General features: G+C 25.8%; 2 protein-coding genes across 2 annotated transcripts; both read right to left on the bottom strand.

The window, feature by feature from the left end:
- Positions 1–1,792: 1,792 nt before the first annotated feature.
- Positions 1,793–12,688, bottom strand: LOC149059834 (uncharacterized). The gene is made up of 14 exons (XM_089218020.1): positions 12,415–12,688; positions 10,494–10,595; positions 10,062–10,170; positions 9,856–9,978; positions 8,918–9,103; positions 8,720–8,815; positions 8,537–8,630; positions 8,207–8,261; positions 7,184–7,377; positions 7,011–7,120; positions 5,105–5,254; positions 2,442–2,626; positions 2,029–2,267; positions 1,793–1,950 (listed from the first exon to the last, which is right to left on the bottom strand). Exons 2-14 carry the CDS (start codon positions 10,507–10,509, stop codon positions 1,933–1,935), a joined length of 1,575 nt encoding a protein of 524 aa, XP_089074146.1. The 5' UTR covers positions 10,510–10,595; positions 12,415–12,688; the 3' UTR covers positions 1,793–1,932.
- A 3,285-nt stretch (positions 12,689–15,973) lies between these two features.
- Positions 15,974–26,879, bottom strand: LOC149059833 (uncharacterized). The gene is made up of 14 exons (XM_089218019.1): positions 26,597–26,879; positions 24,676–24,777; positions 24,244–24,352; positions 24,038–24,160; positions 23,100–23,285; positions 22,902–22,997; positions 22,719–22,812; positions 22,389–22,443; positions 21,366–21,559; positions 21,193–21,302; positions 19,287–19,436; positions 16,624–16,808; positions 16,211–16,449; positions 15,974–16,132 (listed from the first exon to the last, which is right to left on the bottom strand). Exons 2-14 carry the CDS (start codon positions 24,689–24,691, stop codon positions 16,115–16,117), a joined length of 1,575 nt encoding a protein of 524 aa, XP_089074145.1. The 5' UTR covers positions 24,692–24,777; positions 26,597–26,879; the 3' UTR covers positions 15,974–16,114.
- Positions 26,880–27,446: the final 567 nt, after the last annotated feature.

The following is a 27,446-nucleotide window of genomic DNA, read 5'->3' as shown; positions in this document are numbered from 1 at the left end:
TAATAAGAATAATGAGTATGATTTACTTAATAGCGTTTATAGCTATGATATTAGTAATTCTATACCTAAATTTGAGATAAATGATAGAGTTAGATTATCATCAATAATTGATGTATATAGAAATAAATTAAAAACAAATTGGTCTAAGGAAATATTTACAATTGAAAAAGTTTTTATATCAAATGTTGCTTATTATAAAATTTATGATATAGAGGGTACATTTTATGAAGAAGAATTACTGTTATCATTATTATACCTGTATGTATGATGTTTTTTGTATTGTTTAATAGGTAAAATATAAATTTAGATTCATTTAAAAATAGTTTATATTTTTTGTAATTTTAACAGATAAGTCTAGATTTTTTGTAATTTTTAACATAAAAATATAAGGTCGGTTTTTTAAATGTTTATGTTTTTTATGGTTTTTTTTATGATTTTTAATGTTGATAAAAAAATAAGTGGTCCTCAAGTGCCGCACTTACTGCTGTAAGCTATATAGGCAAATAGTAGCAATTATAGTGTGCAGCTGGCCAGTTTCCGCACTCCACAGTACCGTGAGTCTTATTGTATTATATTATGTTAAATTAGTTAATTAACCATACTCATATTGAGTTAAATTGTTATTGGTATCATCATATGCTAACCATTGTTAGTTAATTATTATTGGATAGCACGAGTAGTCTATGTCATATTTATAATTACCCCGTTAATAATCATATTAATATACTATATTATATATTTTGGTTACTATATATTGTGATTTATTATTTTATAATTTCGGTGCCCCAAGACTGTTAATTGCTTCACTCAACCCCTTGTTCATCGCATGCGAACCCTCCGTTTACATCTATGGTTGTGTGTAAGCAGAGTTCCTCGTTATACAGTCCACTCCTTTTAGAGCGTTAGGTGTTGGGGAACCTTTCACATTGCTTGAAAGCCTCCGCCCGTACAGTACGAAATACTGTTTCTTTGATCTGCCGACAATCGTTCTCAATCGTGTTGCTAAAAAGGTAAAACGGTCTCATTCGTATACTACCGTAGTAGGACAGCTCAAGTGCTAACCCTTTTAAACCAGGGATTTGTGCCACTGTATAGTATTAATGATTAAAAGATAAAAGTATTTTATATTATTATGTTTATTTCAATGAAGGAACATCATGTTTTACTTTTTGTATATTTATTACAATTACTTAACATTTTGCATCTTAAACAATAAGTCATTAATTGTTTTATTTTACCTATTAATGAAACTAATATTGTTATGTCTCTATTTGTCAATTCATACATCATATATCAACTTGAGAGTGAACACTTGACGGTTTTAGTTTTAAATAGATTTTTACTAAAATAAACTGAACTTTTACATAAGTAAGTTTATAAAGTAATTGAGATGGTGAGTGGTGTTAGGGCCAGAATATTGCTGCCTAAAACTATGAGTTGAGATATGACCTGCCTTTATGTGTCTTAATTTATTTTTAATAAATAAAACTCATAATGTATCATGTATTAATATTTCAAACCTAATAGAAGTTAAAATAAGATAGGTATTTATAAAATTACCATTAGAAAATAATTTACACATTTTCATGACTTTAATGCATTTATTTAATTTTAAGTATTTTGGGTGGGCTCCAAACAAACAACTCATTAGAGTACATTATCATATTGAAGAATTAAAAAAAAATTAAATTACAAGATTTAAAATTAATATAAACTTATACAATATTATAATTATATATATAAAAGTACAAAAATGTCATAAAAATTACACAAATTTAAGATAATGACGCAACAGATGGTTTTTTAAAACTGAATTTTCAATTTGTTCACTACATTAACTATTTAAAATTATATATTTATCATAAAAATATTAAGAATGGATGAAAGTATTTCGATATTTACTTTCAAGTAATCTGTTGTAAAGTTAAATTGTTATTTGTTTTTGTTCCCCTGCAAAATTGATTTTAACCTTTTAATACATATAGTAAAAAATTTAATTATAAAATAAAAAATAATATGACAAAATACCTTTTTCATGTCTTTAGGTTGCCTAATTGATTTTTTAGAAAATTTAATATGTGGTTTAGTTTCAGTGGATGTGGTTGCAACAGAAGTGATACTGTCATTATCATCATCATTATCAACAGATTCTAAAACTTCTTGTACAACACATGCTTTCCTTTTATTATTTGCAAGAGTAGATTTATTACAAACTTTTTTAGTTGAAAATTGTAACCTAGAAACATTTAAATGCTTTTCCCAAGCCTCTGAAAAAAAAATGGAATTTCATAATCACGATTTATCACAATTTTTCATTTTTATCAAGCCACTTAATAAAAATAGTTATGAATTATTGATTTTGAACAATTAAGAAGAACAATCTTTGTAAAACTAAAATTTCAATGTATAATTTGTCAATTCATAAAAACTGATTAGCATACCCATTATACTTGATACCATATTGTAATCCATTAAATATGACTTGCACAAATCAAACTGTTGGTATTTTTTATGTTTAAAATCTTGTAAACCAATTTTTTCATTAAGAAATACATCAGTTATCCATTGAGCATTAACCACTGGTAACTTTAATGCTAAAGCTTTTTTTATCATTCCACCTTCTAATCTATAATAATAAATGCAAGTAACTTTAATTATTTGGAAGAAAATTATACAATTTTAATTTAATAATACTGTAAGACAATTTATATTTATAGGACACGGTGGAAACCATTTACAACAATGTCTCTCAATCTTTTTAAAGACTGTCACTACCCTGAAAATCAAAATATTTTATATCGCCCTCTTTTATGAAACAAGTTTGTGGTAAATAGCTGCATTGAAAAAAAATCAATGATTATTGAAGAAATGAAAATAAATAAGTTTATAGGCGATAGTTTGTATTGGATGTGTTATAATTAAATTCTATGATACTAAATGAAAGTTATTAATTGCATAGGTAAAACAATCCTGAGTTGTGTTCCTCTATAAATCTACAATAAATCAAATAAATAATCTAAAATTTAAAATATCTCAAGACTGTAAATAATGTAACTTTTAGATAAACTAATTTATTGTTAAATTTAGAAAACGCGGAGAGGGAGAATCTTCTATTAACATTTTTAATGTTAGTTATAGACAGAAAAAATCTGGTAGATTACACATTAAAAGAATACCTAATTTTCTATCAAACGCATTTGACATCCACGTTAGTTTATATAATTATATTTTTCTAATACAAGTACTCAAGAGCTTAATAATATTATGAAGTACATTCTCTCGGGATGGTTTTTATTTCTGCATAATTGACATTAAGGTCCCACCCAACAACTACTTAATAAAAATTAAAAATTATATTATATTTATATCATAAAAATATTGGAAATAAAAAATATACAAAAGGTATGCAACTTGTAAGATTTTAAGATAAAATATACATTAGAAGTAAATTATTTATTATTATCTAAATTGTCTGCTGGTAAAATATGAATCCCTGTGTAAACAGTATGAACTAAGATATACAGGACTGGAAACAAACAGGTTTGGGGGGGGGGTGTGAGAGGTAAATCCTCCTTTATGTATACAATGGGGGGAGGATATGTTCTTTGGCAAGATGGTCTTAAAGGCCAAAAACAAAAAAAATAACAAAAATAATAAATAAATAAAATGTATACAATGAGCGGGGTACGGGGGCTTTGAGTTCTTGTCATTACTAGCGTCATCTAGGTATCCAAAACAAGAAATTAATAAATCAGCATGCTAATCAATATTAATAGGAGCTTAATTTCCCGCCTTTTTCATACTTTGAAAATATATAATTATACAATATTACCTATAATATATTATCATACATTTAATACCTACTTAACATATTATAATTATAATTCATAATAATTGTGTCTGTTTGAAACAGAAATAATGACTAATATTTTCCAATACTACATCACTATGAGAACGAAACAGTTTACTTTGTCACAAAACAAACAATTAAAAAAGAAAATTACAAAAAAAGTTATCTAAACTTGTTACTACATAGATACTAGGTACTTTATAAATTATAGGTAATAGGTTCTACTAATTTTTTATTTTTTAAATGCTTCCTATATAATAGATATAGCGGCCGACAGCCTTGAGTTGAGTGCTAGTGTTGATTAGAACCCAAATTCCCTCGTTCCCCTCACAATCTAAATATTAAGGTGTACTTGTATCAACATTCGTTTCCAGTCCTGTGTATCTTAGTTCGTGGTAAACAGTATGTTCAAATATGATGAGAGCACATGATGCTGAATTTCATTTGGAGTTTTTTAGTTTTTCACCGTATTAAGGACTTAATATTAAACATTTTATGAAAAACATCATTTTTAAAAACAATTTTTAACATAAACACATTTAAATTGTGCTCCTACTTTAAGCTTTAAATTTAAATTACTTTAATTTTTTTTATTAACATTGACAAAGTTTTTTTCCATCAAATATTATATTACTTGATGTTTAAATAAAATACAATTAGGTCATAGACAATCTTCAAAACAATCATATTTATATTACCAGTCAAACTGATTAAATCTCAAACCAAACCAATCCCTTCACATTTGGTTTGTTTTGAAATTCAAACTCTGTGTAAAAAAATTACGAACTGAACTATTAAGTATCTTTTACTGTTAAGTAATCAAATTTGAAATTATTCTGAGTAAAACAATACATTAAATTAATTTCCTTTATTTATAGTACCTAATTAAAATGTAAATTTCATGATAATATTAAACTATTGACATTTATTTTATATTATTGCAATTAGGTATGATAAATTAAAATGAAATGAAGTTTAAATTTGAATTCAATTAAAATTGTTTATAGTTTGGTTTGGGTTAGTTTAAATAATTTATAAGTCATTATAGTTCTGATTTGCAATGCTTTAAGAATTCAGTTTGACCCATCACTACATATAATGTTTATTTATCTCATAAATATAACATCTCGACATTTATTTTTGTTTTGAAATACATTTGATACTATTTTTAATACCTATACCTATATTACAATATAATATTATGACCTTTAAAAGTATATAAATATAATAATAATAATAATAATAAATCCTTACTTCAGAGTAATTACCATGTCTGTACTACGGGAAATTTTATTGATAACCATAGCACCTAAGCATTCAGCCATCACTTTAATTTTAATATATTCGTTTTTGTCAAAATTCACAATAGCTATTTCTTTATTTGCAAAAGGCAAATTATCTTCACTGAAACATAATAATAAAAAATATTTATTATTTTTTTTTTTTAATTCAGCTTATGCAAGAAAATGTTTAAGTTCTTATAATCTTAATATTTCTTATTATCATTGGCAATAATTTTTATTATGAGCAATTGTTAAAATTCAATTTAAATAGTACTTTGAAGAGGTCATTTTTATTCTCTTAATTGCTTCAACTACCATCTACACTGTTCAAGTTAAGAAATGCAGTTGGCAGTAACCAGTTTTCATTAGTTAACAGTTGGGCCACATCCATTAATCACCCCGAAATAAAAACTTTTTAAATACTTGCGTGTAATATTACATAGATCCTTTTCATAAATTAACCACCGATTATGTTTCATAGCTTGAACAAAGTATTGTATAATATACTTGAGTATTAAAATAGTTAGAAATCAAATATTAACAATGCTTAGAAATGCAATGCTTTTGGCAAAAATTAAATTAACCTACCATAATACTGAGTAAAAAATAATAATAATAACATCAATAAGATATAACTAAGATAAGTTATCTTAGACTGACCGGCCATATTCGTTAATATATTATTATGGTGTTTACGATAACAATTTAAAGTTGTATTTTTTTTTTAATAAAAATTAATCAGTTATGACAATGAAATAATAAATTAAATTTGTAGTTTTAGCAAAATTTGTAGTAAAAATAAACAAAATTGATTTTAATGTGAACTTAAGATTAATTATTAAGAGAACACTATACCCGCATGTGTTGTCTCCATCTTACAAGTGCGTAACAGATAATTTATCTCGAATATTTAGCTCGGTAAGTTTAAAAATTTATGGGACCTCTCATAAAATGTATAAAGCACATTATTTGTGTTTTTATGTGGATAATTTAAAATAGTACAATTTTAGAGCAAGTTTTTCCTACATTCTATAGTGTTAATTAAAAATCCTCATAACAACTTAAAAATTGAACTATCATAAAATACACAGATAATGTTATTTAAATTTTATGAGAGGACAAGTCACTTTAATTTTTAAACTAATGGAGCTTAACATGATCTGCTGAGTGTAAATTTGCCATGTTATGCACTGTAAGAAGGAGACAATACATACAAGTACAGTGTCTTAAAGGATAATACAGATGAACTGGGCTCAACTATTAACTGTTATATACTACATATATAATACATATATCGTACATAGTAAAACCTCTACTGATCAAATTTAATGGTTCATTGGAAAAAACTTGTGAAATTCTACTTTGTTAAAATAGAAATTATAATGTTTTTTACTTCAATACTAGTTTTTTTTATTGTACTGGACATAATTCCAAATAACTTTTTTTACACTAAATTTGATCATCTTGTTTTATCTGTGATACTTAAAATTATTTTTTTGAAATTCTAGATCTTACTTATACATGTACAACATGCAACACAAATTAATGAACAACTAGTGACAAATAGAAGAAAACTGTTTTAAAGTACATCGTATCTTATATATTATCATAAATAATAATAATCTAAGGTAATAAAATTTGACAAGGCATGATAGCATACAATTCATACTCTTGATGAGGGTGAATCCTATAAATAATAAAAGTTTTTACATTTGTTTGAAAAAAGTAAAACAAAATGAATTGTTTAAATAAAAACGTTTTTGAATGAAAATTTCATAGTTCCATAAAATCTTTTTTTTCTTGGAAAGTTTTGTTAAATACAGGTTTGATTACACATTTATAAATATATACGAGTAAATAAACAAAAAATATTTTACCAGTATGGCATTGGAAAATGATGAGGTAACCATGGTTTTATCATTTTTCTTTCACTTATAACATCACTGAGCCAGTAATCAGTTGCACATTTTTTACGTTCTTTTAAACCCTGAAAAATTAATATGTCAATCAGTTATTACATTTAAATAAGATATAAAAATATTATTTTTACTCTAAGAACATCTGAATTTTTCCGAGAAACGCCAATGACATGTGTAACCATATTTGTATAATGATATGCAACAGTTCCACCGTGCTCTAAAACACGTTGTTCATTGAAGTGTATGTGATTGGTCGCTCCTGATACTTTTTCAAGTTCATTGACAATCCAAAAATGACAGTTCGATAGAAAGCCATCAGGAGATGCTGAAAATTGAAAAAAATAATACTTTATACTTCATAGTAATATTACAATAATACATATTATTAATAATATTGTATTTTATTAACTATTAAGGGGACATATATTTTACAAGCAGTAATAGAACTTAAAAATTAAAGGTAGTGAATGTGAAAAGCCAGCATAAAGGTAAACTATAAATCGTAAAAATATGCAAACTATTCTTCATTTGGAAGTTCATAAAAGTATTTCATCTGATATCAAACATTAGACATCTTAATAAAGATTCCCCACAAATTTTCCTACTTAATCAGAAAAAAATAATTTGCTGGTATAATATACTATTTAATTATATATATCACTTGAATTTCAAAGTTTTACGATTACTTGAAATAATTCGTAAATTGTGAATTTTGTCAATGTCTAGAAATTGAATATATTATAAGCCATTATAAATTTAACGCACAGAAAAAACGTATTTTATACAAAATTTGTTTACTTTACATCAATTATACATTTTTATATAAAAATAAAATAATTTAAGTTTTATTGATTTTAATTAAAGTAGAATCAGCTTAAAACGATTTCCAAAGGACCCAAAGAATCAAATTGTTATATCCAGGTGATAAAACATATTGCACATGAGATGCTGGGAATCATTTTATTTGGATTATCATTCCATCATTTAGATTCTAGTTCATAACATATTATGCTAAAAAAATATAGAATAGAACAAAGCTACTATCTATTTGCTTAATATTTTAATAATAAATGTTATATTATTTAAGTTTACTTATTAAGCTTATAATGTTATTGTTTTTACTGTAGAATATTTTTTTAATAATATTATCTTACGTTGAGCCGAAGACTGTATTTGACGTGAAAGTGTGCTTATGCTTCTAGTAAGTATCTAAAATAATTCAAATGAACAAGATGAGCAAATAATATTAAATCATTTTACTGAATGACCTTTAATTTGAACTACTTAAGTACGTATGTCGAAGTACTTAAATATTTATAACACTTGAATATAAATAAATTGTGTTTTTGTTTGCCTTATAAAAACTCTCAAAATTCAAATTTAAGTCAAAACATATATATTAATATATTATATATCACATAACACTATAATAATTGTTCATCATATGAGAACATAATACAAACAAGAAATATTAAAATATATACCTTTGATGATGTACTTGATAGTTCAAGATCATGACATTTTTTTTGAAAATAATTCTTTTCCGATTTTAAATTTTCTATTTCAGATTGTAACTCCCTAATTAGTAAAAAATAAGAAATTAATAAATATTTCAATACTCAATTTACACTAAAATACACAGAATCAACAAAAACATATATAATTACTTAAGCTCTGCTGAAACGATAGAATGGTATTCATAACATTCTTTCTGTAATAATATTCTTGTTGATTTCTCTTGATTATATTTGTAATCTAATGTCCTGTTATGTATACAAATAATAATAATAATAATAAATAACAGTGAGTAATAAATTATGGATATTTAAAAATGTAATTGTTTGATAACTAACAAGATTACTTACTCTTTATCTACTTTTGCAATGAGATTAACACAATTATTACAGTGATTTGAATATTTGGTATTAATATCATTAAATTCTTTATTGCTTTTATCTAAGTTCTCTTCAGCAGCATTTAGTTTTAATGTGAGATTATTCATTTTGTTTTTATAATCTGCATTACACATCCTGACACTTTTTAATTTCTTCCTAAAAGAAAATTTTTTATAGAATTATACAAATTAATTATTGACATTTGAAAAGTATTATTTTAGAGTTTCTGTTCTATGAATCAAAATCATTAAACACCTGTTATTAATTCCTAATAATTTATTGCTGCAATGCCTGTAATACATTTTTGTTTAATTATGTTTTTAATACTTTTCATTTTTAATAATCCTTAATTATTGCGTTTATTAGATAAAATTAAGAATGACATTTTAATCACTTTTCTATAAAGTTTAATTTCTTACAAAGTAATATACTTCATATATACATTTAATTTAAATGTTGTAAGTCTATCAAGATGTCAGACTTCAGTTAATATACATAGATGAACAAATTTGTTATTAATTTAATTAAAAGCTTTTAAATTAGATATATTGACAGTGTTTTTATTAAAAATTGAAACACATCTATTTTATATAAGTTTTGTTTTTAATCAAAATTATTGTGATCTAGATAAGTATTGTTCATTAATATCCAAGTTGAAATAATGAAAGAAATGTATGTTTTGTCCAAATTGGCTAACGAAAACATATATTGACTTAGACCACTAAAAATCCAATAGTTCTATATAAATATGTTTGTTAACAGATATATGCTTGGCAACCAAAATCAGTAATTATATAAGAAGGTTTTGGAACCACAAACAAGTATTAAATAACTTATTTTTTAATCATTTTTAAATTAATTAAATTCATTTATTGTATGGTATTCTTTGTACGTATACAAATATTTACTGTAACAATTCCAGTTCTTCTTTGGTTTTTACCCAAAACTTATCATCTTCAGATGGAAAAAGTTGGAGTAAACTGAATCTTGGTACATGGGTTCTACAATTTGGACATGTTTCTGATCCTGACCTTTGGAAATAAAATAACATAAAAAATTTAATTATTTTCTAACAATAATTTTATATTAAACAGTATTAAAATATGTGTTTTACCGAAACAGCCATTGAGAAATACAATTATAGTGGAACATGTGTCCACATAGTGTAGAGAATGGAGTATCTCCTAAAGGTTCATTGCAAATTGAGCAACTGAAGACTTTTACTGAAAAAAAAAATTTATTTGAATCCAGTATTATATTTTAAAAATTAAGTGCATAGTTAAAATTAATTAATATTGTTTAAAATATAAAAGTAGCTTATATCACACCAACACATACATAAAGGCATTAGAAGCAAGATATCTTCATAAATTGCAAATTTTAACATTACAATTTAATATGTTGGTGGGATAGTGCTCAATACTTATACATACAAATACGTAATAATAACGAAACCAGTAATGACATATAGTACGCTCAATGCAATTGACTAAAAATACAAAATATATTGAAATATACAACAATGATAATAATAAACTCCTCCGACCTGATAATGCCGCCATGCCGGTACAACCAATTGACAATGATCAGTAACTGCAGATTAGTGTAAATTACGTAACTTAACCCAACAACTATTTTAATGGCCAGTCTGAAAAGAATATATACAGAGATAAATATAACATATATAACATAAGACAAATATCAAAGTTTAGTTTGATATAGTTTGTTTTTACACAGGGTTTGGAACATTCATTCAAAAAATAAATGCATTCACATTCACATTCATAGAGCTTAAAATTGAATGTATTAGCACTCAACATTCAATTTTTCAAAAAGAATGCATTCATACTTGCATTTCATTAAAAGAATGCATTCTTAACCACTTTCATGTAAAAAAATGTTTTATTTTATTTGAATAAAACATAATATATTATAATTTATTTTTTGTGTTTAACGAGGCATTTTATATATTGCATGAACCATATCAATAAACGAGGTAGGTATAGCAAATTGAAATAACACACATTTTAAACATTAACTGCATTAACAATATTATATAATATTGTATATATATATATATAAATAAATAAAATATTAAAAATAATAATTATTTGTTATTGTGGTTGAAACTGAGACGATAATATTCTAATCTTGCCGCAGATTATGTAGATAGTAGATAGACTCTAGTAAAAACTATTTTTTGGTATTAAAAATATAATATTAATATATTTTCTATGTGATTAGAAAAAGAATGCATAATTACATTCAATTTCCATTCATATTTGTTTGAGAAATAAATGCATTCACAACCCGATTCACAATCATAATTCATAATGTAAAAATTGAATGTACTCATGAATTGCATTCATTGAAAATGCATTCATTCCAAACCCTGTTTTTACATAATTTTAAGTTAAAACAAAAAAGATTTTTTCTAAATAGATTATACATATTAATAATCTTTAATGACACTCCTTATTCGATATACTTTGTACTATGTACCTACTTAGATATATTAAAATTAAATTGTTCATAAGTAGTTTTTGAGTTATAAGTATTAATAAAGATATACTGATAAGTGATAATACAACTAGTCGAAAAAAAATGACCCTCCTCGATTGGTCATGAAAAGGCATTTAAAACTTAACTAATCGCTCCAGGTGGAAAAATTTTAAACATTTCAGGTAGTTATATCTATACACGTATCATTAATTTATCTTTAATTGTTTTAATATTTAATAGGAATAACCATGGTTGAGGGTAAACAACCGTGGAAAAAAATTAGTGACAACTGATAGCTATCTGCTTGCATTAAACGGTACATTATGAAAGGGGACACAAATTCATAGTATTTTACGTATCAGTTGTGTAACCAGTATACAATGTTATAATATATGAGACTTGATTCAAAACAAAATAGATAGCAAAAACCATGTTTATTAATTAAATAAGAAAAATCTAAAATTATTTTAATTTAAAAAAAAAAGGTGGGCAGGTAAGTAATAATGAATTTATTGCATTTAAAAGTTGATTAATCTATTTAACTGTAACAAGTTTAAATTACTATACATAGTATGTATTAATTGATATTCAATATGGAATATTTGTTTTGATTAATTGGTTAATGCTAATGATATGATATCCTTATTGTTCAAATTTTTACCTATTATATATGGGGGGGAGGGGGGTCGCAAAGTAATTGACCAACTGTTTTTTAATCAAAAACCAATTTGTTCTAAATTATTATACCTAACTACCTAATTTATAAAACTATGTTTAGTTGGATTTATCATTATTTATTTACCTACCTAAAATAGTATATATTAGTCTACGTATACAATGTGTAACAACAACCAAACATTAGTTATATAGAATTGTTAATTTCCAGTTAAATATGACTAGATACTCATCGTAAGAAAATATGTATTAAAGTTAAATATTATTTGATTATATTTTTTGTCACTCACCGAAACCGAAGATGAAATTTGAATGGAATAGGAACACTACATATATTTTATTTTATTCAGTTTAAAAACTTATAATTTGATTTTACAATCGTTATGAGAGAATACTGTTTACTAAAATCTTCTTAGCTATAAATCTATGTCAAAACTGTTGTCAGTTAGAAAGAAAAGTACAGACTACACGTCTACACGAAACACGACATACCAAATGAGATTGCATAAGTGAACACTGAACAGTCGAGAAAGACAAACCGATTGTCGTAATGGCGTAATGTGGTTACTTGTTCTTGTTGCTTTTGTAGTCTTGTTACCAGCCAGCAAAAACGTGGTTATTGTGCATCATTTCGTTTTTAACCTATCAGAGGGCTAATGCGCAACGCACTGGCACGGCTAAGACGGTGGCGCTCCCCGTGCCGGCTCTTACGACGTCCTTGGGGAACCGTACCGTTTATACGTCGTCCTCGGCCTACCGTCGTTATCTCGGCCCGCAGTCCTTATCGCGTCGTCCGCGTTTTTTCAAAAACGTCGCGTTTTTTTTCACTCTTTCGACTTCTTTTGCCCTTTTATCGCGCCTCTTCGACCCCGTTCGGTTTTCGTTCGCGTCCCGTCGTCCGAGGTCCGCGTCTCGATCGGTTCGACGGCAAACGGTGCCGCCTCGAGTCGTTTGGTCGCCCGTTATTTCACCCTTTTTACCGTCGTTTTCGATCGGTTTCGACTTTTTAAACGCCGTCCGTGTGCTGATCGCTCGGCGGACGTCTTTTTGAAGCCGCCGGTCCCCTCAGGCGTTAGGCATAGTTAGCTGTAGGTGTGTAGATCGAATCCGTGAGCGCTGGTTTTGACGGCGGCAACGATGATCGTGCGGCCGGTTCATATTTTGCATTTTTTTTTACGTAATTTTGTTTTAATTTTATACTTTGCCTCACTCGGTAACGGTGACATATTATTATATGTTTATAGAATTATATATGACGTATTACCACGGCAGCATAAAGTTCTTGCATTTTATTCAAGCTTTAATAATAACTGTAATGATTTGTCCGTTTTGCAATAATTATTGTTCAGTATACAGCAACAATACCTGTCAGTTTCATTTCATTTTTACTGGGACTTTTTAACATTTATCATCATATTTGTGTTGTTTTACTGCTTTACAATTCCAAATTGACCGTTTATTATATGACCAATGAACACATAGATGAATTAATATAAAGATTATAAATATGTATATGTATGAATACACCAATTAAACGTTCTTCCGTTTTGTTCTATTGCTCAAAACAATATACAATTGAATATTCCGTATTTGAATGTTGTTTAGGTAAATAGTTCACACACACACACACACACACACACACACACACACACACACACACACACACACACACACACACACACACACACACACACACACACACACACACACACACACCCACCCACACTCAATATACCAATAACAAACGAACAAAACACATTATGGACTTACTTTCTTACGAGTACACTCTACTCACATGAGAGTACAATATATTGTACCAAAAGAATTACATGTTGATAAAGGAAAATAATTTTATAATTAAGATTTAAAACAATTACTAAACAAATATAACATAACAATGTATAGTACTGGTACTGATAAAAAGTTTTCTATGATCGAACGTTTTAACCGTACATTAGGTGATAAATTAAAGAAACTACTTTATTTAAATAATGTATGGATTGCCGAAGATTATTAAGACATATAATAGAACAATAAAAATGAAACCTGTTGAAGTTAATAAGAATAATGAGTATGATTTACTTAATAGCGTTTATAGCTATGATATTAGTAATTCTATACCTAAATTTGAGATAAATGATAGAGTTAGATTATCATCAATAATTGATGTATATAGAAATAAATTAAAAACAAATTGGTCTAAGGAAATATTTACAATTGAAAAAGTTTTTATATCAAATGTTGCTTATTATAAAATTTATGATATAGAGGGTACATTTTATGAAGAAGAATTAATGTTATCATTATTATACCTGTATGTATGATGTTTTTTGTATTGTTAAATAGGTAAAATATAAATTTAGATTCATTTAAAAATAGTTTATATTTTTTGTAATTTTAACAGATAAGTCTAGATTTTTTGTAATTTTTAACATAAAAATATAAGGTCGGTTTTTTTAATGTTTATGTTTTTTATGGTTTTTTTTATGATTTTTAATGTTGATAAAAAAATAAGTGGTCCTCAAGTGCCGCACTTACTGCTGTAAGCTATATAGGCAAATAGTAGCAATTATAGTGTGCAGCTGGCCAGTTTCCGCACTCCACAGTACCGTGAGTCTTATTGTATTATATTATGTTAAATTAGTTAATTAACCATACTCATATTGAGTTAAATTGTTATTGGTATCATCATATATGCTAACCATTGTTAGTTAATTATTATTGGATAGCACGAGTAGTCTATGTCATATTTATAATTACCCCGTTAATAATCATATTAATATACTATATTATATATTTTGGTTACTATATATTGTGATTTATTATTTTATAATTTCGGTGCCCCAAGACTGTTAATTGCTTCACTCAACCCCTTGTTCATCGCAGGCGAACCCTCCGTTTACATGTATGGTTGTGTGTAAGCAGAGTTCCTCGTTATACAGTCCACTCCTTTTAGAGCGTTAGGTGTTGGGGAACCTTTCATATTGCTTGAAAGCCTCCGCCCGTACAGTACGAAATACTGTTTCTTTGATCTGCCGACAATCGTTCTCAATCGTGTTGCTAAAAAGGTAAAACGGTCTCATTCGTATACTACCGTAGTAGGACAGCTCAAGTGCTAACCCTTTTAAACCAGGGATTTGTGCCACTGTATAGCATTAATGATTAAAAGATAAAAGTATTTTATATTATTATGTTTATTTCAATGAAGGAACATCATGTTTTACTTTTTGTATATTTATTACAATTACTTAACATTTTGCATCTTAAACAATAAGTCATTAATTGTTTTATTTTACCTATTAATGAAACTAATATTGTTATGTCTCTATTTGTCAATTCATACATCATATATCAACTTGAGAGTGAACACTTGACGGTTTTAGTTTTAAATAGATTTTTACTAAAATAAACTGAACTTTTACATAAGTAAGTTTATAAAGTAATTGAGATGGTGAGTGGTGTTAGGGCCAGAATATTGCTGCCTAAAACTATGAGTTGAGATATGACCTGCCTTTATGTGTCTTAATTTATTTTTAATAAATAAAACTCATAATGTATCATGTATTAATATTTCAAACCTAATAGAAGTTAAAATAAGATAGGTATTTATAAAATTACCATTAGAAAATAATTTACACATTTTCATGACTTTAATGCATTTATTTAATTTTAAGTATTTTGGGTGGGCTCCAAACAAACAACTCATTAGAGTACATTATCATATTGAAGAATTAAAAAAAAATTAAATTACAAGATTTAAAATTAATATAAACTTATACAATATTATAATTATATATATAAAAGTACAAAAATGTCATAAAAATTACACAAATTTAAGATAATGACGCAACAGATGGTTTTTTAAAACTGAATTTTCAATTTGTTCACTACATTAACTATTTAAAATTATATATTTATCATAAAAATATTAAGAATGGATGAAAGTATTTCGATATTTACTTTCAAGTAATCTGTTGTAAAGTTAAATTGTTATTTGTTTTTGTTCCCCTGCAAAATTGATTTTAACCTTTTAATACATATAGTAAAAAATTTAATTATAAAATAAAAAATAATATGACAAAATACCTTTTTCATGTCTTTAGGTTGCCTAATTGATTTTTTAGAAAATTTAATATGTGGTTTAGTTTCAGTGGATGTGGTTGCAACAGAAGTGATACTGTCATTATCATCATCATTATCAACAGATTCTAAAACTTCTTGTACAACACATGCTTTCCTTTTATTATTTGCAAGAGTAGATTTATTACAAACTTTTTTAGTTGAAAATTGTAACCTAGAAACATTTAAATGCTTTTCCCAAGCCTCTGAAAAAAAAATGGAATTTCATAATCACGATTTATCACAATTTTTCATTTTTATCAAGCCACTTAATAAAAATAGTTATGAATTATTGATTTTGAACAATTAAGAAGAACAATCTTTGTAAAACTAAAATTTCAATGTATAATTTGTCAATTCATAAAAACTGATTAGCATACCCATTATACTTGATACCATATTGTAATCCATTAAATATGACTTGCACAAATCAAACTGTTGGTATTTTTTATGTTTAAAATCTTGTAAACCAATTTTTTCATTAAGAAATACATCAGTTATCCATTGAGCATTAACCACTGGTAACTTTAATGCTAAAGCTTTTTTTATCATTCCACCTTCTAATCTATAATAATAAATGCAAGTAACTTTAATTATTTGGAAGAAAATTATACAATTTTAATTTAATAATACTGTAAGACAATTTATATTTATAGGACACGGTGGAAACCATTTACAACAATGTCTCTCAATCTTTTTAAAGACTGTCACTACCCTGAAAATCAAAATATTTTATATCGCCCTCTTTTATGAAACAAGTTTGTGGTAAATAGCTGCATTGAAAAAAAATCAATGATTATTGAAGAAATGAAAATAAATAAGTTTATAGGCGATAGTTTGTATTGGATGTGTTATAATTAAATTCTATGATACTAAATGAAAGTTATTAATTGCATAGGTAAAACAATCCTGAGTTGTGTTCCTCTATAAATCTACAATAAATCAAATAAATAATCTAAAATTTAAAATATCTCAAGACTGTAAATAATGTAACTTTTAGATAAACTAATTTATTGTTAAATTTAGAAAACGCGGAGAGGGAGAATCTTCTATTAACATTTTTAATGTTAGTTATAGACAGAAAAAATCTGGTAGATTACACATTAAAAGAATACCTAATTTTCTATCAAACGCATTTGACATCCACGTTAGTTTATATAATTATATTTTTCTAATACAAGTACTCAAGAGCTTAATAATATTATGAAGTACATTCTCTCGGGATGGTTTTTATTTCTGCATAATTGACATTAAGGTCCCACCCAACAACTACTTAATAAAAATTAAAAATTATATTATATTTATATCATAAAAATATTGGAAATAAAAAATATACAAAAGGTATGCAACTTGTAAGATTTTAAGATAAAATATACATTAGAAGTAAATTATTTATTATTATCTAAATTGTCTGCTGGTAAAATATGAATCCCTGTGTAAACAGTATGAACTAAGATATACAGGACTGGAAACAAACAGGTTTGGGGGGGGGGTGTGAGAGGTAAATCCTCCTTTATGTATACAATGGGGGGAGGATATGTTCTTTGGCAAGATGGTCTTAAAGGCCAAAAACAAAAAAAATAACAAAAATAATAAATAAATAAAATGTATACAATGAGCGGGGTACGGGGGCTTTGAGTTCTTGTCATTACTAGCGTCATCTAGGTATCCAAAACAAGAAATTAATAAATCAGCATGCTAATCAATATTAATAGGAGCTTAATTTCCCGCCTTTTTCATACTTTGAAAATATATAATTATACAATATTACCTATAATATATTATCATACATTTAATACCTACTTAACATATTATAATTATAATTCATAATAATTGTGTCTGTTTGAAACAGAAATAATGACTAATATTTTCCAATACTACATCACTATGAGAACGAAACAGTTTACTTTGTCACAAAACAAACAATTAAAAAAGAAAATTACAAAAAAAGTTATCTAAACTTGTTACTACATAGATACTAGGTACTTTATAAATTATAGGTAATAGGTTCTACTAATTTTTTATTTTTTAAATGCTTCCTATATAATAGATATAGCGGCCGACAGCCTTGAGTTGAGTGCTAGTGTTGATTAGAACCCAAATTCCCTCGTTCCCCTCACAATCTAAATATTAAGGTGTACTTGTATCAACATTCGTTTCCAGTCCTGTGTATCTTAGTTCGTGGTAAACAGTATGTTCAAATATGATGAGAGCACATGATGCTGAATTTCATTTGGAGTTTTTTAGTTTTTCACCGTATTAAGGACTTAATATTAAACATTTTATGAAAAACATCATTTTTAAAAACAATTTTTAACATAAACACATTTAAATTGTGCTCCTACTTTAAGCTTTAAATTTAAATTACTTTAATTTTTTTTATTAACATTGACAAAGTTTTTTTCCATCAAATATTATATTACTTGATGTTTAAATAAAATACAATTAGGTCATAGACAATCTTCAAAACAATCATATTTATATTACCAGTCAAACTGATTAAATCTCAAACCAAACCAATCCCTTCACATTTGGTTTGTTTTGAAATTCAAACTCTGTGTAAAAAAATTACGAACTGAACTATTAAGTATCTTTTACTGTTAAGTAATCAAATTTGAAATTATTCTGAGTAAAACAATACATTAAATTAATTTCCTTTATTTATAGTACCTAATTAAAATGTAAATTTCATGATAATATTAAACTATTGACATTTATTTTATATTATTGCAATTAGGTATGATAAATTAAAATGAAATGAAGTTTAAATTTGAATTCAATTAAAATTGTTTATAGTTTGGTTTGGGTTAGTTTAAATAATTTATAAGTCATTATAGTTCTGATTTGCAATGCTTTAAGAATTCAGTTTGACCCATCACTACATATAATGTTTATTTATCTCATAAATATAACATCTCGACATTTATTTTTGTTTTGAAATACATTTGATACTATTTTTAATACCTATACCTATATTACAATATAATATTATGACCTTTAAAAGTATATAAATATAATAATAATAATAATAATAAATCCTTACTTCAGAGTAATTACCATGTCTGTACTACGGGAAATTTTATTGATAACCATAGCACCTAAGCATTCAGCCATCACTTTAATTTTAATATATTCGTTTTTGTCAAAATTCACAATAGCTATTTCTTTATTTGCAAAAGGCAAATTATCTTCACTGAAACATAATAATAAAAAATATTTATTATTTTTTTTTTTTAATTCAGCTTATGCAAGAAAATGTTTAAGTTCTTATAATCTTAATATTTCTTATTATCATTGGCAATAATTTTTATTATGAGCAATTGTTAAAATTCAATTTAAATAGTACTTTGAAGAGGTCATTTTTATTCTCTTAATTGCTTCAACTACCATCTACACTGTTCAAGTTAAGAAATGCAGTTGGCAGTAACCAGTTTTCATTAGTTAACAGTTGGGCCACATCCATTAATCACCCCGAAATAAAAACTTTTTAAATACTTGCGTGTAATATTACATAGATCCTTTTCATAAATTAACCACCGATTATGTTTCATAGCTTGAACAAAGTATTGTATAATATACTTGAGTATTAAAATAGTTAGAAATCAAATATTAACAATGCTTAGAAATGCAATGCTTTTGGCAAAAATTAAATTAACCTACCATAATACTGAGTAAAAAAAAATAATAATAACATCAATAAGATATAACTAAGATAAGTTATCTTAGACTGACCGGCCATATTCGTTAATATATTATTATGGTGTTTACGATAACAATTTAAAGTTGTATTTTTTTTTTAATAAAAATTAATCAGTTATGACAATGAAATAATAAATTAAATTTGTAGTTTTAGCAAAATTTGTAGTAAAAATAAACAAAATTGATTTTAATGTGAACTTAAGATTAATTATTAAGAGAACACTATACCCGCATGTGTTGTCTCCATCTTACAAGTGCGTAACAGATAATTTATCTCGAATATTTAGCTCGGTAAGTTTAAAAATTTATGGGACCTCTCATAAAATGTATAAAGCACATTATTTGTGTTTTTATGTGGATAATTTAAAATAGTACAATTTTAGAGCAAGTTTTTCCTACATTCTATAGTGTTAATTAAAAATCCTCATAACAACTTAAAAATTGAACTATCATAAAATACACAGATAATGTTCTTTAAATTTTATGAGAGGACAAGTCACTTTAATTTTTAAACTAATGGAGCTTAACATGATCTGCTGAGTGTAAATTTGCCATGTTATGCACTGTAAGAAGGAGACAATACATACAAGTACAGTGTCTTAAAGGATAATACAGATGAACTGGGCTCAACTATTAACTGTTATATACTACATATATAATACATATATCGTACATAGTAAAACCTCTACTGATCAAATTTAATGGTTCATTGGAAAAAACTTGTGAAATTCTACTTTGTTAAAATAGAAATTATAATGTTTTTTACTTCAATACTAGTTTTTTTTATTGTACTGGACATAATTCCAAATAACTTTTTTTACACTAAATTTGATCATCTTGTTTTATCTGTGATACTTAAAATTATTTTTTTGAAATTCTAGATCTTACTTATACATGTACAACATGCAACACAAATTAATGAACAACTAGTGACAAATAGAAGAAAACTGTTTTAAAGTACATCGTATCTTATATATTATCATAAATAATAATAATCTAAGATAATAAAATTTGACAAGGCATGATAGCATACAATTCATACTCTTGATGAGGGTGAATCCTATAAATAATAAAAGTTTTTACATTTGTTTGAAAAAAGTAAAACAAAATGAATTGTTTAAATAAAAACGTTTTTGAATGAAAATTTCATAGTTCCATAAAATCTTTTTTTTCTTGGAAAGTTTTGTTAAATACAGGTTTGATTACACATTTATAAATATATACGAGTAAATAAACAAAAAATATTTTACCAGTATGGCATTGGAAAATGATGAGGTAACCATGGTTTTATCATTTTTCTTTCACTTATAACATCACTGAGCCAGTAATCAGTTGCACATTTTTTACGTTCTTTTAAACCCTGAAAAATTAATATGTCAATCAGTTATTACATTTAAATAAGATATAAAAATATTATTTTTACTCTAAGAACATCTGAATTTTTCCGAGAAACGCCAATGACATGTGTAACCATATTTGTATAATGATATGCAACAGTTCCACCGTGCTCTAAAACACGTTGTTCATTGAAGTGTATGTGATTGGTCGCTCCTGATACTTTTTCAAGTTCATTGACAATCCAAAAATGACAGTTCGATAGAAAGCCATCAGGAGATGCTGAAAATTGAAAAAAATAATACTTTATACTTCATAGTAATATTACAATAATACATATTATTAATAATATTGTATTTTATTAACTATTAAGGGGACATATATTTTACAAGCAGTAATAGAACTTAAAAATTAAAGGTAGTGAATGTGAAAAGCCAGCATAAAGGTAAACTATAAATCGTAAAAATATGCAAACTATTCTTCATTTGGAAGTTCATAAAAGTATTTCATCTGATATCAAACATTAGACATCTTAATAAAGATTCCCCACAAATTTTCCTACTTAATCAGAAAAAAATAATTTGCTGGTATAATATACTATTTAATTATATATATCACTTGAATTTCAAAGTTTTACGATTACTTGAAATAATTCGTAAATTGTGAATTTTGTTAATGTCTAGAAATTGAATATATTATAAGCCATTATAAATTTAACGCACAGAAAAAACGTATTTTATACAAAATTTGTTTACTTTACATCAATTATACATTTTTATATAAAAATAAAATAATTTAAGTTTTATTGATTTTAATTAAAGTAGAATCAGCTTAAAACGATTTCCAAAGGACCCAAAGAATCAAATTGTTATATCCAGGTGATAAAACATATTGCACATGAGATGCTGGGAATCATTTTATTTGGATTATCATTCCATCATTTAGATTCTAGTTCATAACATATTATGCTAAAAAAATATAGAATAGAACAAAGCTACTATCTATTTGCTTAATATTTTAATAATAAATGTTATATTATTTAAGTTTACTTATTAAGCTTATAATGTTATTGTTTTTACTGTAGAATATTTTTTTAATAATATTATCTTACGTTGAGCCGAAGACTGTATTTGACGTGAAAGTGTGCTTATGCTTCTAGTAAGTATCTAAAATAATTCAAATGAACAAGATGAGCAAATAATATTAAATCATTTTACTGAATGACCTTTAATTTGAACTACTTAAGTACGTATGTCGAAGTACTTAAATATTTATAACACTTGAATATAAATAAATTGTGTTTTTGTTTGCCTTATAAAAACTCTCAAAATTCAAATTTAAGTCAAAACATATATATTAATATATTATATATCACATAACACTATAATAATTGTTCATCATATGAGAACATAATACAAACAAGAAATATTAAAATATATACCTTTGATGATGTACTTGATAGTTCAAGATCATGACATTTTTTTTGAAAATAATTCTTTTCCGATTTTAAATTTTCTATTTCAGATTGTAACTCCCTAATTAGTAAAAAATAAGAAATTAATAAATATTTCAATACTCAATTTACACTAAAATACACAGAATCAACAAAAACATATATAATTACTTAAGCTCTGCTGAAACGATAGAATGGTATTCATAACATTCTTTCTGTAATAATATTCTTGTTGATTTCTCTTGATTATATTTGCAATCTAATGTCCTGTTATGTATACAAATAATAATAATAATAATAAATAACAGTGAGTAATAAATTATGGATATTTAAAAATGTAATTGTTTGATAACTAACAAGATTACTTACTCTTTATCTACTTTTGCAATGAGATTAACACAATTATTACAGTGATTTGAATATTTGGTATTAATATCATTAAATTCTTTATTGCTTTTATCTAAGTTCTCTTCAGCAGCATTTAGTTTTAATGTGAGATTATTCATTTTGTTTTTATAATCTGCATTACACATCCTGACACTTTTTAATTTCTTCCTAAAAGAAAATTTTTTATAGAATTATACAAATTAATTATTGACATTTGAAAAGTATTATTTTAGAGTTTCTGTTCTATGAATCAAAATCATTAAACACCTGTTATTAATTCCTAATAATTTATTGCTGCAATGCCTGTAATACATTTTTGTTTAATTATGTTTTTAATACTTTTCATTTTTAATAATCCTTAATTATTGCGTTTATTAGATAAAATTAAGAATGACATTTTAATCACTTTTCTATAAAGTTTAATTTCTTACAAAGTAATATACTTCATATATACATTTAATTTAAATGTTGTAAGTCTATCAAGATGTCAGACTTCAGTTAATATACATAGATGAACAAATTTGTTATTAATTTAATTAAAAGCTTTTAAATTAGATATATTGACAGTGTTTTTATTAAAAATTGAAACACATCTATTTTATATAAGTTTTGTTTTTAATCAAAATTATTGTGATCTAGATAAGTATTGTTCATTAATATCCAAGTTGAAATAATGAAAGAAATGTATGTTTTGTCCAAATTGGCTAACGAAAACATATATTGACTTAGACCACTAAAAATCCAATAGTTCTATATAAATATGTTTGTTAACAGATATATGCTTGGCAACCAAAATCAGTAATTATATAAGAAGGTTTTGGAACCACAAACAAGTATTAAATAACTTATTTTTTAATCATTTTTAAATTAATTAAATTCATTTATTGTATGGTATTCTTTGTACGTATACAAATATTTACTGTAACAATTCCAGTTCTTCTTTGGTTTTTACCCAAAACTTATCATCTTCAGATGGAAAAAGTTGGAGTAAACTGAATCTTGGTACATGGGTTCTACAATTTGGACATGTTTCTGATCCTGACCTTTGGAAATAAAATAACATAAAAAATTTAATTATTTTCTAACAATAATTTTATATTAAACAGTATTAAAATATGTGTTTTACCGAAACAGCCATTGAGAAATACAATTATAGTGGAACATGTGTCCACATAGTGTAGAGAATGGAGTATCTCCTAAAGGTTCATTGCAAATTGAGCAACTGAAGACTTTTACTGAAAAAAAAAATTTATTTGAATCCAGTATTATATTTTAAAAATTAAGTGCATAGTTAAAATTAATTAATATTGTTTAAAATATAAAAGTAGCTTATATCACACCAACACATACATAAAGGCATTAGAAGCAAGATATCTTCATAAATTGCAAATTTTAACATTACAATTTAATATGTTGGTGGGATAGTGCTCAATACTTATACATACAAATACGTAATAATAACGAAACCAGTAATGACATATAGTACGCTCAATGCAATTGACTAAAAATACAAAATATATTGAAATATACAACAATGATAATAATAAACTCCTCCGACCTGATAATGCCGCCATGCCGGTACAACCAATTGACAATGATCAGTAACTGCAGATTAGTGTAAATTACGTAACTTAACCCAACAACTATTTTAATGGCCAGTCTGAAAAGAATATATACAGAGATAAATATAACATATATAACATAAGACAAATATCAAAGTTTAGTTTGATATAGTTTGTTTTTACACAGGGTTTGGAACATTCATTCAAAAAATAAATGCATTCACATTCACATTCATAGAGCTTAAAATTGAATGTATTAGCACTCAACATTCAATTTTTCAAAAAGAATGCATTCATACTTGCATTTCATTAAAAGAATGCATTCTTAACCACTTTCATGTAAAAAAATGTTTTATTTTATTTGAATAAAACATAATATATTATAATTTATTTTTTGTGTTTAACGAGGCATTTTATATATTGCATGAACCATATCAATAAACGAGGTAGGTATAGCAAATTGAAATAACACACATTTTAAACATTAACTGCATTAACAATATTATATAATATTGTATATATATATATATAAATAAATAAAATATTAAAAATAATAATTATTTGTTATTGTGGTTGAAACTGAGACGATAATATTCTAATCTTGCCGCAGATTATGTAGATAGTAGATAGACTCTAGTAAAAACTATTTTTTGGTATTAAAAATATAATATTAATATATTTTCTATGTGATTAGAAAAAGAATGCATAATTACATTCAATTTCCATTCATATTTGTTTGAGAAATAAATGCATTCACAACCCGATTCACAATCATAATTCATAATGTAAAAATTGAATGTACTCATGAATTGCATTCATTGAAAATGCATTCATTCCAAACCCTGTTTTTACATAATTTTAAGTTAAAACAAAAAAGATTTTTTCTAAATAGATTATACATATTAATAATCTTTAATGACACTCCTTATTCGATATACTTTGTACTATGTACCTACTTAGATATATTAAAATTAAATTGTTCATAAGTAGTTTTTGAGTTATAAGTATTAATAAAGATATACTGATAAGTGATAATACAACTAGTCGAAAAAAAATGACCCTCCTCGATTGGTCATGAAAAGGCATTTAAAACTTAACTAATCGCTCCAGGTGGAAAAATTTTAAACATTTCAGGTAGTTATATCTATACACGTATCATTAATTTATCTTTAATTGTTTTAATATTTAATAGGAATAACCATGGTTGAGGGTAAACAACCGTGGAAAAAAATTAGTGACAACTGATAGCTATCTGCTTGCATTAAACGGTACATTATGAAAGGGGACACAAATTCATAGTATTTTACGTATCAGTTGTGTAACCAGTATACAATGTTATAATATATGAGACTTGATTCAAAACAAAATAGATAGCAAAAACCATGTTTATTAATTAAATAAGAAAAATCTAAAATTATTTTAATTTAAAAAAAAAAGGTGGGCAGGTAAGTAATAATGAATTTATTGCATTTAAAAGTTGATTAATCTATTTAACTGTAACAAGTTTAAATTACTATACATAGTATGTATTAATTGATATTCAATATGGAATATTTGTTTTGATTAATTGGTTAATGCTAATGATATGATATCCTTATTGTTCAAATTTTTACCTATTATATATGGGGGGGAGGGGGGTCGCAAAGTAATTGACCAACTGTTTTTTAATCAAAAACCAATTTGTTCTAAATTATTATACCTAACTACCTAATTTATAAAACTATGTTTAGTTGGATTAATCGTTATTTATTTACCTACCTAAAATAGTATATATTAGTCTACGTATACAATGTGTAACAACAACCAAACATTAGTTATATAGAATTGTTAATTTCCAGTTAAATATGACTAGATACTCATCGTAAGAAAATATGTATTAAAGTTAAATATTATTTGATTATATTTTTTGTCACTCACCGAAACCGAAGATGAAATTTGAATGGAATAGGAACACTACATATATTTTATTTTATTCAGTTTAAAAACTTATAATTTGATTTTACAATCGTTATGAGAGAATACTGTTTACTAAAATCTTCTTAGCTATAAATCTATGTCAAAACTGTTGTCAGTTAGAAAGAAAAGTACAGACTACACGTCTACACGAAACACGACATACCAAATGAGATTGCATAAGTGAACACTGAACAGTCGAGAAAGACAAACCGATTGTTGTAATGGCGTAATGTGGTTACTTGTTCTTGTTGCTTTTGTAGTCTTGTTACCATTCAGCAAAAACGTGGTTATTGTGCATCATTTCGTTTTTAACCTATCTGAGGGCTAATGCGCAACGCACTGTCAAGGCGCGTCGGTGTCGAAATGCCGAATCATCGAACGATGTAAATACATAGATAATAAAGTATTTAAAGTATTTATAATAAAGAATGGATAGGCCAAGGCTATGCTTATAACATTAAGGGCCCGTATTGGCCGTATTACTATAGGAAGTTGAACCTGAGTTCAGCTGAACATCGGTTATCAACTAACTCCTAGGTTAACTTGTCGGTATTACAATCGTCGTTCTGTTGAACTGTGGTTAAACCGTTATTTTTACAATACGATTGGTGATACTGTGGAATGAATGGAAAAGCTAGCAGATCGTGGTGCTTGGACGTGATAACTTATAATTTATTATCATTGACTGATTAATAAATTATTTGTTTTTGTTGTTAGCAACTATTGTATGTAATTTTTTGAATTATTTTATATTCGTACATTTTTTGAGTTGTAATGTCTGTAAGTGAAAATAATATAATAGACGATGAAG

This window comes from Diuraphis noxia, unplaced genomic scaffold (genome assembly GCF_037042655.1).
Source record: "Diuraphis noxia isolate RWA-SAM2 unplaced genomic scaffold, SU_Dnox_SAM2 contig0001, whole genome shotgun sequence".
Lineage (NCBI taxonomy): Eukaryota > Metazoa > Arthropoda > Insecta > Hemiptera > Aphididae > Diuraphis > Diuraphis noxia.
This window is presented reverse-complemented; position numbering and strand designations above follow the sequence as displayed.